Source organism: Lucilia sericata, unplaced genomic scaffold (assembly GCF_015586225.1).
Source record: "Lucilia sericata isolate MDLA Ls3-8-SP2 unplaced genomic scaffold, ASM1558622v1 Contig000500F_arrow, whole genome shotgun sequence".
In the NCBI taxonomy this organism is placed as follows: domain Eukaryota; kingdom Metazoa; phylum Arthropoda; class Insecta; order Diptera; family Calliphoridae; genus Lucilia; species Lucilia sericata.
This window is the reverse complement of record NW_023994514.1, coordinates 172,586-185,154: the sequence shown is the minus strand read 5'-3', so window position 1 is coordinate 185,154 and position 12,569 is coordinate 172,586. Positions and strand designations below refer to the sequence as shown.

General features: G+C 29.0%; 1 protein-coding gene across 2 annotated transcripts in view; it reads right to left on the bottom strand.

Annotated features, from left to right (window-relative positions):
- Nucleotides 1-4,767, bottom strand: part of LOC119605611 (transcription factor cwo) — a 28,636-nt gene extending 23,869 nt beyond the window's left edge. The window contains exon 1 of one of the 2 annotated variants that reach the window (XM_037958821.1): nt 2,572-4,767. Coding sequence is in view for 1 of the 2 variants with exons in the window: in XM_037958820.1 (XP_037814748.1) it covers nt 2,572-2,630 (59 nt within the window). In the remaining variant the exon portion in view is untranslated. The remainder of the gene's footprint in view (nt 1-2,571) is intronic. The other variant, XM_037958820.1, reaches the window with a different exon arrangement.
- Between the last annotated feature and the right edge of the window lie 7,802 nt (nt 4,768-12,569).

Genomic DNA, 12,569 nt, shown 5'->3' with positions numbered 1-12,569 from the left:
GACTATAGTCTAGTCTATAGTATACACTATAGTCTAGTCTATAGTATACTCTATAGTCTAGTCTATAGTCTAGTCTATAGTCTAGTCTATAGTCTAGTCTATAGTCTAGTCTATAATCTAGTCTATAGTCTAGTCTATAGTCTAGTCTATAGTCTAGTCTATAGTCTAGTCTATAGTCTAGTCTATAGTCTAGTCTATAGTCTAGTCTATAGTCTAGTCTATAGTCTAGTCTATAGTCTAGTCTATAGTCTAGTCTATCGTCTAGTCTATAGTCTATAGTCTAGTCTATAGTCTAGTCTATAGTCTAGTCTATAGTCTAGTCTATAGTCTAGTCTATAGTCTAGTCTATAGTCTAGTCTATAGTCTAGTCTATAGTCTAGTCTATAGTCTAGTCTATAGTCTAGTCTATAGTCTAGTCTATAGTCTAGTCTATAGTCTAGTCTATAGTCTAGTCTATAGTCTAGTCTATAGTCTAGTCTATAGTCTAGTCTATAGTCTAGTCTATAGTCTAGTCTATAGTCTAGTCTATAGTCTAGTCTATAGTCTAGTCTATAGTCTAGTCTATAGTCTAGTCTATAGTCTAGTCTATAGTCTTAGTCTATAGTCTAGTCTATAGTCTAGTCTATAGTCTAGTCTATAGTCTAGTCTATAGTCTAGTCTATAGTCTAGTCTATAGTCTAGTCTATAGTTATAGTTTAGTCTTTAGTCTATTCTATAGTCTAGTTTATAGTTTGGTTTATTGTAGTCTATAGCCTAGTCTATATTCTAGTCTATGTTAATAGTTTAGCCTATACTTAGTCTATAGTCTAGTTAATAGCCTATTCTATAGTCTGGTATATAGTCTAGTTTATAGTTTGGTCTATAGTGTAGTCCATAGTCTCTTCTATAGTTTAGTCCATAGTCTATTTTTAAGATAGATGTCATAAGACATTTAGAACCGATTTTTCTCATAACAATGTTTTTTAAGTTATACCAGTCTGGTAGTAAATAATCTTCATGTTCTTTGTATTTTACTATGTAGGTTTACATATTCTTAAAATAACATTTAAGAGGACTCGCTTTGGCTGATTGCTTGTCGTTCCCAACAGTTTTTTTAAGTCTATGTGTCCATTTGAATATTTTCCCCTAAAATATCTAATTAATCGAGTTATGTACTCTTTATAATGCAGAGATATAAATAATACACTTTAAACATCATTGCAAAATAAATAACCCACCAGACTTATACTTCCTCCCGGTACATACTATTTTACAAATCGGTTTACTTAGATCTGTTGAATAAAATCACTAAATGCATTACGGTCAATCCGAACTGCAGGGTTAGGTTTTATTGTTGTTAGTTATTGTCTGTTCTGTTCACGTGTATATGGTTGTAACAAAGAAAGTGTGTCCTTTAAAAGGTCATCTGTGACCCATGTTCAAATTTCACTGAATATTTTATCATTTAATTTATCGAATGTATCTATTTTTATTTGAAAATAAAATTTATTGTTAAAGTATTTTTTATAATTTATTTAGATTGTTAAGGTTTTATATAGCAAGTGGCATTTTTCTTTAATCTTTTTCGATTTATTTACAATAAAATTGCATAGATTATAAAGAGAATGACGAATTCATCGGACAAGTCGTGTGGTATTTCCATAAGACGTCTTAATGAAATTTCCAACAGTGTAGTTTATTATTTGGTTATATTTGAGATGTTACTATAACGTGAAGTCATGTTTATTTTTAAAATCTGTTTTGTATTCTGAATATTTAAGCTCTCGACTTTTCTGAGATCACATTAGGATTCAGAAAAATATATCTTTGTATCTAGGTTTCGACTTTTTTGAACTGTGTAATCATTGCATGTTTCAGGGTTTCTAATTATTTTATTGTTTAACACAATCCCATCAATCATGTTTAGGGTCTTTAGATAAAGTTCATATTTTAAAATATAAGATAAAAAGTCTGATGTGAAGTTCAATATATATGTTATATCTGCGTAGTTTGAGTTGAAGGCTAAACGTGACCGTAGTCATGCTTATTGCAACGATTTCATTATACTCGGGAATATTCGTGAATTGTATTACATTTTTGCAATTTTAATATATTGAAGGAAATAGTATGGAATTTTAATTGTTCTTTTTTTAGTAATTAATAAATAATATCTTACCAAACAAAGTTTTTAAAATATGTTTGTATAATTGTAATCAAAATTTAATGGTCCTTAAAAACGAGACAATTATGTTGTATGTATATACAGTTATATATATTAAGGAATATTTTATAAATATTTATGTATGTATGTATATAAAGTATATACATAGCTACTATTATTTAAACGACCTTGAGTTTTAACAAAACAATACATAAGACACTAACAAAAAAAAAATTATAAATAAACTATATAAAGAAATACGTAAATAATATATATATAGATACATAAGTATGCATTTATGTATATATAGAGGTATAATATTTATATAAGGAATATATTTGAAAAAATAAATAAATACAAAAAAGAAATATATAGAAAATAAAACTAAACAGAATAGAATAAAATAGAGAAGAAAGAAAAGAAAAACTTACTTCTCATACTTCACCGAGTGTGGAGCATGTCCATTTGCTTCGCTCCAATACGGTTCCATAATTTCGTTTTTAATTTTCTGACGCCTGCTAATAATCGTTTGCTTCTCAATGATGTTGCTGTTGTTGTTATAGCGTGGGCCCGAAATATCACTAAGGTTCAACGTCAATGACGACAATAAAGTGGGTGCTGATGATGTTGATGTTAAGAAGAAAGTAGTATGTTTTGAACCTAAAACAGGAGTTGCTAATGAACAGGATGTAATTGTTGGCGGCAGCGTAGAAGCTTTTAAAACAATTTGCTGTTGTGGTGGAATGTTGATGGTTTTTTTTTTTGTTGTTAAATAAGTTTTTAAAAAATTTTGTTATTTTTTAGAGGTTTTTTTTTATTATTAAACACAGTACAAAACAATTTTAGAAATATACACTCAAACAGGTTGTTGTTTTGTGGAGAGTAAAATTGAAACTGAGACAAACAATATTTATGTTTGTATGTCTGGCTGCCTTGTGTTTTTTTTTTAATTTGTTTTTGTTTTAAGGAATAACACTAGAGCTCAGAGTTTAACCGTTAAAATTGAGAGTTAAGGAGAGCAACAGTTAGTAATTACGGTAATTTAGTTAAGACATTGAACACGTTTGATTTTATGGGGTTGTGATTAATTTCTTTGCTTTTTTCAAAAAGGTGGGAATTTTTGATGAATTTTTTTATGATAAATTTTCTTTAATTTAAATGCTTTACACTGATTTTTTGTAGTTGCTAAAACTTTCTTTTAATTTATTATAAAGACAGGTGTAATTTGTCGTTTGTTTTTCTAATGATTTTTTTCAGTGAAATTCTTACGTTGTAACTTGCACGCGTAACACTATTCGTTCGCTTATAACACTCTCTCACGTATGTATGTTTATTTGTATATTGTGTGCACACGACCAACTTACATTACACACCTGCACACACAGTTACTCTTACACTGAGAGAATAAAACAAGACACTTACGCGTTGAGAGCAAACAATTATAAAACGAAAAAAAAACGTTTTCGTTGTTGGTTTTTTTTTTTTTGTTAAGCAAACTCTCACTGTATTTTTTTCGTATTTATTCACTAGATATTTCTACTACACACATCGATACCATTTAGAAAAAAAAAAAAAAAAAATACCAAAGTCCACACGAAATTAATTGTGTATGTGTGCTGATTTTGTTGTTGCTATTGTTGTATGCTCTTTTTCAACTTTTTTTTTATTATTATTTGATTTCGAAATTAAATTTTTGTGAATTTTTTCTTTGTTACACCAACCAAAATTAATGCTTTAAAAACGTGAGCATTTAATTTTTTTTCTTTCTTTAAATTTTTATTAACACTGTATATTTTTGTGTTTATTTTATTTATTTTTATGTTTGTGTTGTTGCTGCTGTTGTTGTTGTTTTATTAATAAAAAAACTTGTTTACTTGTGAAATATGTATTTAAACTTTTGGAATTTTCCATGCGTTTTATATGCTTGTTGTTGTTGCGTTTGTAGAGCTGCTGCTATTGTTGTTGTTGTTGCTGTTGATTTTTCTTTTATTTATTAATTGTATATTTTTTATAATTTTTTTTTTACTTTACACTAGGCACCGCCCGGTTTTTTTTGTAATTCCTTAACTTTGTTTTCATTTATTAATTTAAAAATAAATTTAAAACACCTGTTTTTTGTAATATTTTGTCTTTTAAAACCTTGATTTCTTTTTAATTAAAATTATTTAATATTTATTTTATATTTTCATGAGACTGAAACGTGTTTTCTGGTCTGTTAAACTTTAAACACGTACAAACAATTCTACTTTTTTTCTTTCTTTCTTCTCTCTTAGGAATTTTCACGTTTTTTACTTGTATTTTTTGTAATTCACAACCTTTTTCACGTTTTTTCTTTTAATTTCAATTCAATTTTTTTTTTAAATTTATAAAAAATATTTAACTAGGTATGTACATTTTTTTTCTGTATTACAAAAATTATTTAAATTCATTCACTTTTTTCTTCTTTTTTTTTGTTAATTTGAATTTTATTTCATACAAAACAACGTTGCGCTATTTAAAAATAACTTCACCCGTTTGCCACCAGTGACTGAATTGAAATGAATTTTATTTGAGGAAATTTTCTAAAATTAACACGAGACATACACACGTATCCGTACACACACTCTCACAACATTATTGTAGATACTCTATTGAAAAATAAAAAAGAAATAAATACAAAAAAAGAAAAAAACCGAACTGTTGTTGTCGTGCTAGCTTGTTGTTTGTTTGTGCTGGGTATTGCTGTTGCTGCTATCGTTGTTATTGTTGTTGTTGCTGATAGCGAGAAGTTGTCAGACGTATAATGTACAAAACGAACCTAAACCTCATACTGTCTGTTTCATACCATCCCAATAGGAATTGTAAGTAAATAACTGATAAGATTTGTTTGTTTACATCGAAAATTGATTTCTAGTGAATTTTTGGGTTTTAAAACGAGCCCATTTTATTGTTGTTGTAAATATGAGACATTAACATACATTCATATATCTGTATATAAAAAATAATTTAGTTCATTTAGATTATGTACCACTGTAACGATAATGTTTGTTTCAATCATTATTTATGTGAAGGTTAAAATACGACTTTATATGAATCCGTTTAGCTCTCCTTATCGCTCCATTTTTCATAAATTCCTCTACTTCGCAAAAGTAGTCTTCTGTTCTACGATATTTCAAAGAGATCGTCTATAAATGTCATTCAATATACTTGGGGAACATTGTATGATTTTGAGGTTAGGAAGACACCTGCTGAGAAAAAGTTGAGTTGAGATGTACTCACATCAATTTGGATTAGGTTAGGTTGGTCAAATCCGAAAAAATACATATAGGCCACTATCGGACTTGTTGTGCGCTCCTTTTCATGAAAAAAAATTTCACTGAATGTACTATTTTTCAATATTCAGAAACTCAGTTTCCTGGACGTAATTCCTAAGAATTTTCCAATCAGTGTTAATCAGGAATGTTATTTCCGGAATAATATAACTTCCAAGATACTTGGATCTAACATCGACGAATGCCTGACAGTGGCAATGAAAGTGCTCCAGAGTTCTACTGTCCTCTCCGCATGCTCTACATTCGTCTAAATCCGCACGTCCAATTTTGTATAAATGTGCTCGTAATCCTGTGTGTCCACTCAGAATACGTACGTTGTTCATTTGGAAAAGATTTCTCATCATGATCTTTGTGATTCTACCCCACCAAGAGGCCTTATTTTTAGTTCAGCTTTTGTTGCGTCAAATGGTTTTTTCGTTTGTCAAGTTAACTACCTCGAGCTCCCTTCCCTTTAAAGCAGTTACATTCGCCCTTTCGTAGCCGACTACTCATATATCTGTATATAAATGCAAACCTTACCTCTGGGAGAATATTCAGATAAAGCTTTCTTACAATCCAATACGGCCTTAGATTTAATTCTATCATCTGGTATCGCCCTAATTACCTTCTGGCTGTCGGTAAATATATTAAGATTTGAATTAAGTACATCTTTACTGCCCCCATATTTCCATAAATTACCAGAGTCTTAGCAATGGAACCGTTAATTCAAAGTTAAGTGTATTGCCTATGGGTTCTCTTACCTACACTCTATTTAATTTATACCTTGGATTTGCGTTTATGCAGTTGATAAACAATTTATTTATGGTTTATTAAGCACTTTTTTCACACAAAATTTCTACGATATCTTGCTGATGATATCGCCTTTATCAGCTCGCACGAGAATCTATAAATAGCATCTAATCAATTAAACGATTATAAAAGAAGGAGTTGAAAAACTAGAGATTACGGGTGAACCAGTTAAAAAGTATACATGTTATGTTTTCACTAAACAGTGGGGTGTCTACCGCAGTCTGATCATGTTAGTTACGTTCAATTAGAAAGATGACTTGACGTCGTCGTATTGAATCCAAGACGTTCCACAATGATCTGTAAGTTTCACTGGTAAAAGAGGAATCTTTTTCCATCCTCTAGAATGATGATAAATTTACCAATTACGCACACTTCAGAGTGTAAGAACTTTTAGTTTTAAGATTTAATTACTTATTGTTAAGCCTTTAGGCAGATTCTGTAATACAAATTAGACATTATTCAGGGTCGAGACCCTGGATATGACTTATATGCTTCACACAAAAACATAAAGGTAACAGAAGAACCTTATTTATCATTCCAGTTATACCTCTTATTCTTAAATGAAATTATCAGTTATACATTAGTCTTCTTTGGTCTCGTATTGTCGTACTAACGGGCTGTCAGTTAGTCAGGAGTATATATTATTCCATTATATTATTCATTCAAATAAGCCATTTTTGGTGATTTCTGATATATAATTTGGCGATAAGGATATAAAATAATCTTACAACTTCCTCTAGTTCCAACATTTTTATTAAATTTCCTAGTTGTTATATGTATATTTCCTAAAGGGTTTAAACTTTGAGTTCGTTGAAAATTAGTCCATGTTCGTTAAAAACGTTTAGACGTGTTCGTTTGAACCAAACACTTGTTCGTATTGTCAGATTTATACATTTTATTTTTCTCTTTATTAATTCTGCTGTTTTTTTTTGTATCTTTTGCTTTTGTAGATTTTTACAATTTTGTGTATTTTTGCTGTTAATGCCTTCGTACTCTGTGATACAAGTTCGTGTGTGAATAAAATTGTTTGTTATAGAAGATACAACAACAACGTTATAGATACTATGTGAACGTAATAAATACAATTTTGTAAAATTTTTATGGGGCAGTATGAAAAGTTTTCTTTTTGTATAAAATCATAATAAATAACATACTTTTAATGAAAAGGTTCTTGGAAATAGTTTTATTTTCTAAGAAAATAATTTGTTAAACATTTTCTAACTGGAAAATTTTCAGTTTACTCTCGTATATTAGGTTCATATAATCATGTTGTTATGTCTCACTGAAATAGCAACAACAATTGAAATAATATGAAAAAAAACTGCTTCTGTCTGGAATTTTGCTAGGCGAAGTTCGTAAAAAATAAAGTATATATATATGTACATATGTATATATGCACATATGTTTGTATGTATGTATGTAGATGTACGATTAAGTTTGAATAAAATAAATACAATGTATTGGACGAATGTGAATACAAAAAAAATCAAAAGAATAAACCAAAATCATGTTTCAGTTGAAACAAAACCAAAATAATAATAAAAGATAAACAAAACGTTTTTATTTCTTGTTTAAACAAATAAATGAAATAATATTCATATGTATATGTAGATATGTATGTATTTATATATACATACATATCGACAAAATTTAAAGTGAAAACGTGTATGTTTTTTAAATAAATACGTTATTTATTAATGGTTACTATTTGCACTTTTATTAGCATTTTTACGTTATTTTTCTATAGCAATTCGATAAGCCCAAATAATATTCGTTATACAAATTAAATTTAATTTCAAAAATACTCCATATTTTTAATACGTTTGAGATCATTTTTTAATTGACATTTGTTATTAACACCTTTAGCTAGCAAATTCACATAATATAATGACACTCCCATCCTTGTTATTTACTGCATTTATAAACAAATGCTTAATGGTATTTGCCATATCTGTGAAATGTATACTCAAATAGAAATAAACGGATTTGCTTTCTATGTCGTTATATTTTTCTTAAACTTACTTTTTTTCTTAAATTTTCTCAGTGCATGAAGTCATCCGCGAGTCAATTAATTAAATTTTTTATATATTTTGGTGTTTAGTCAAGTAAATATTTTTGTGTGTTTATTTTGTTGATTTTGAAATTTGTTTTGAGAGGAAAGTTTGTTGAATTTATAAGTTTAAACTAATATTGTTAACTCGAAATTTCCAGACGTTCTTAAAAATACTAGTAAACAATTTTTGAAATATATTTTTTTCTGTGTATTTGAATTAGAGGCGTCAGATATACATTAATATTTTATTTATAATTGATGATTATTTCGCTACTGGAATACCATTACCAGGTATAAAATTTCACTCCGATTATTAGAACTATTAACATATATTCTACATTTTCAGAAAAAGAAAAATCTCTTGTATTTTTTAAAGTGGAATTGAAATTTGTTTCTAATCATTATATAGAATTGAAATCATATCGCTCGGATCAGATGATCGTTCTATCTATGACACTTGCAATTACTGATCAAAGTTTTTCTATAAATATGTATGTATGTACGTATTTTTGTGTTTCATATTCGTGTTGTTGATATAGTTAAAGATCCCCAAGAGGACCAATGAAGTATTAAGTTTGTGACAGTAAAGAATATAACGCTTGTATTTATAAAAAAATCTTATTTTGCTTTTAATGCACTCAATAGTTAAAGCACACTTTAGCCTTAAAAACCATTAATAAAATTGTGATATTCATAAACAAATAATAAACGTATATTAACTATTGTGCTGATTTATGTTTAAGTTGGCAGCACTGTACAATATGGCTGTCATTTTATGTGTTAGTATTGCGTACAATTAGGATAAAATATTCGTTGATTCGGTTTTCTTAATTTCATATTTTTGTATATAATAGATTTTTGACAATAAAAACAAACTTTTAAGAAAAATAAATATATATATGGCTTTAATAAATGTCTATTTAGTTCAGATGTATAAATATAACATATAATTTCTAATTATTATTAAAAGTATCCGAATAACGGATATTTTGCGACAAAATATACATCACTATGACACATTTTCTTATTTTTACTTATTTTCCTTGTAATTTTTGATAAATTTTTGCAAATATTGATAAATTTCTTTGATATTTGACTAATTTTAATGCCGGCGAATATATTTTGCATTAGTATAACACTAATCAATATAATTTACATAGCTAATTACTTTATGGCATTATATTTAACCAACAAACTTTGAAAAAGCCAAATCAAATGATTTTGTCCATCATTTGGTTGACAGACGGGCATTTCCAAATTGCCTAAAAATAGTGCTGCACAATTGGAATATTGTCAAATATTCATGCATTAATCCAATAATGCCTAGATTTGAGTTTTTTCCTCAAAATATAATCGTTTAAAAATTTTCTGGGATTTTATTTACAAATTTGTAAACGTTAAAATTAGAATTTTTAGATTTTATTTTAAAAGAAACCATAATTAATTTTCGCAAATTACCGGAAAAATCTTTATCTGAGAAAAAAATTGTTAAAAATCAACTTATTGTTAGATTAAAGAAGGGTCGAGCCTACAATAAAATTCTTCTAATTGTCAATGGTTTATTGAAGGTGTTTTAAGCTATTTCACGTTTATAAATACGATTTTCCTGAATTTTGCCTAAAATTGTTTAATAAACCTAAAATAAGTTTTTATAAATACAGCCGTAACTCAACACGTGACAAAAGGCGGTTGGTAGATCTATTTGAGCAGATTGGCCCGCCATATTTAGAATTTATAATATTTACGAAAATCGGCAGTTATCGCTAAAAAACGGATTTTTAATTGTTGTCGGGCTTAACATCTCTAAAATTTAAAAATTTCTCTTTTCGATCTAAAAAAGTAATTTTAATTTAATTTTGTTATATACATCTTTGAATCATTAGAGAACCAAATTTAATAAAAAAACAAGTAAGAGTGTTATATTCGGCTGTGCCGAATCTTGTATACCCACCATCAAATCATTGCCAAAAAGGAATGCTTCATTATAAATAAACTTTGATATTTAAGAATCCATGCTTTTATTATCCAAACAATTTTCTCATTTATTACATCTATGTATAGAGACATTTTTGTCGAATTTTGTCGCTAAACTTGCATTTTTAAGGTAGTAAAAAGCGTTTAAGTTATTTTCTGAGAGGGACCTTATTTAGGGGGGGACGTTTGGTCAATTATGGACCGATCCTCGTCAAATTTTCTAGAACGATTTTAGTTTAGTCTAGTAATGAGAGTTAAGCCATTTTCAGAAGGAGACGGGTTAATGTCAATTATGGACCGATCCTTATAGAATTTTACAATAATATTAAAGTTCCTATAAAATATGTTCGTGTCGAATTTCATCGCTATAGATGCTTCTTTTAGACAGTAATGAGCCTTAAAGCCATTTTCTGAAGGGGACCTTATATGGGGGGTAGGGTCAATTATGGACCGATCCTTATAAAATTTTATAAATATATTAAGGTTCCTATAGAATATATTTGTGTCGAATTTCAACGCTATAACTGCTTCTTTTAGTCAGTTATGAGCGTTAATGTCATTTTCTGAGGGGGGCCTTATATGGTGGATAAGGTCAATTATGGACCGTTCCTTATAAAATTTTACAATGATATTAAGGTTCCTATAAAATATGTTTATGCCGAATTTCATCGCTATAGATGCTTATTTTAAACAGTTATGAGCGTTAATGTCATTTTCTGAAGGGGACCTTATATGGGGGGTGGGTCAATTATGGACCGTTCCTTATAAAATTTTACAATGATATTAAGGTTCCTATAAAATATGTTTAAAATAAGCTATAGATGCTTATTTTAAACAGTTATGAGCGTTAATGTCATTTTCTGAAGGGGACCTTATATGGGGGGTAGGGTCAATCATGGACCGATCCTTATAAAATTTTACAAAGATATTGAGGTTCCTAAAAAATATGTCTGTGTCGAATTTCATCGCTATAGCTGCTTCTTTTAGTCAGTTATGAGCGTTAATGTCATTTTCTGAGGGGGACCTTATATGGGGGATAGGGTCAATTATGGACCGATCCTTATAAAATTTTACAATGATTTTAAGATTCCTATAAAAATTGTTTATGTCGAATTTCTTCGCTATTGCTGCTTCTTTTAGATAGTTATGAGCGTTAATGTCATTTTCTGAGGGGGACCTTATATGGGGGATAGGGTCAATTATGGACCGATCCTTATAAAATTTTACAGTGATATTAAGATTCCTATAAGATATGTTCTTGTGTCGAATTTCATTGCTATAGCTGCTTCGTTTAGTCAGTTATGAGCGTTAATATCATTTTCTGAGGGGGACCTTATATGGGGGATAGGGTCAATTATGGACCGATCCTTAAAAAATTTTACAATGATATTAAGGTTCCTGTAAAATATGTTCATGTCGAATTTCATCGCTATAGATGTTTCTTTTAGTCAGTTATGAGCGTTAAAGTCGTTTTCTGAAGGGGACCTTATATGGGGGCTAGGCGAAATCGTGGACCGATATTGCTCATTTTCAATACCAAACAAACTGCATCAATATAAAATATTTGTGCAAAATTTCAGCTCGCTAGCTGCTTCCGTTTGGACTCTATCGTGTTTTCAACAGACGGACAGACAGACGGACAGACGGACGGACATGGCTAGATCGTCTTAGAATTTAATAAGGATCCAGAATATATATACTTTTATGGGTCTTAGATGAATATTTCGATGTGTTACAAACGGAATGACAAAAACAATATACCCCCCATCTTTTTTGATGGTGGGTATAAAAACACCTAATTAATATTATTGGCTCGTATTTTAATGTAAATAATATAATTTACATAAATAACACTAGATAGTGAGTGAGAAAGAGTAACGAAACTAAAAGAAATCCGTTATAAAATTGTACATAAAACGGAAATGCTAAACAAAAATATTCTGTTTCTTTCATTTTCTGTTCCGTTCACATTTCTTACTACATTTTCTTTTTGTAAGTTTTTTTTCTGTTGTTAACAAATAGCAGCAACCTATTAATTGTACATTATATATAAGCACGTTCTATTGGCATATGTCTGATAGTTATATGTATGTTTGTAGGTGCACAACCTTAACAACAACAGCAATACAAATTACGAAAACAATACATATAAAAAACAACACCATATTAACATCATCATTGTTCATAACTGAATGACAAGATATATTAGAAACAACAGTGTTTAAAAATAGACTGATATCAACAAAACGGATATATGTACATACATACATATATAAAAGGTGTTCCGAGGGTGGTCAGACGA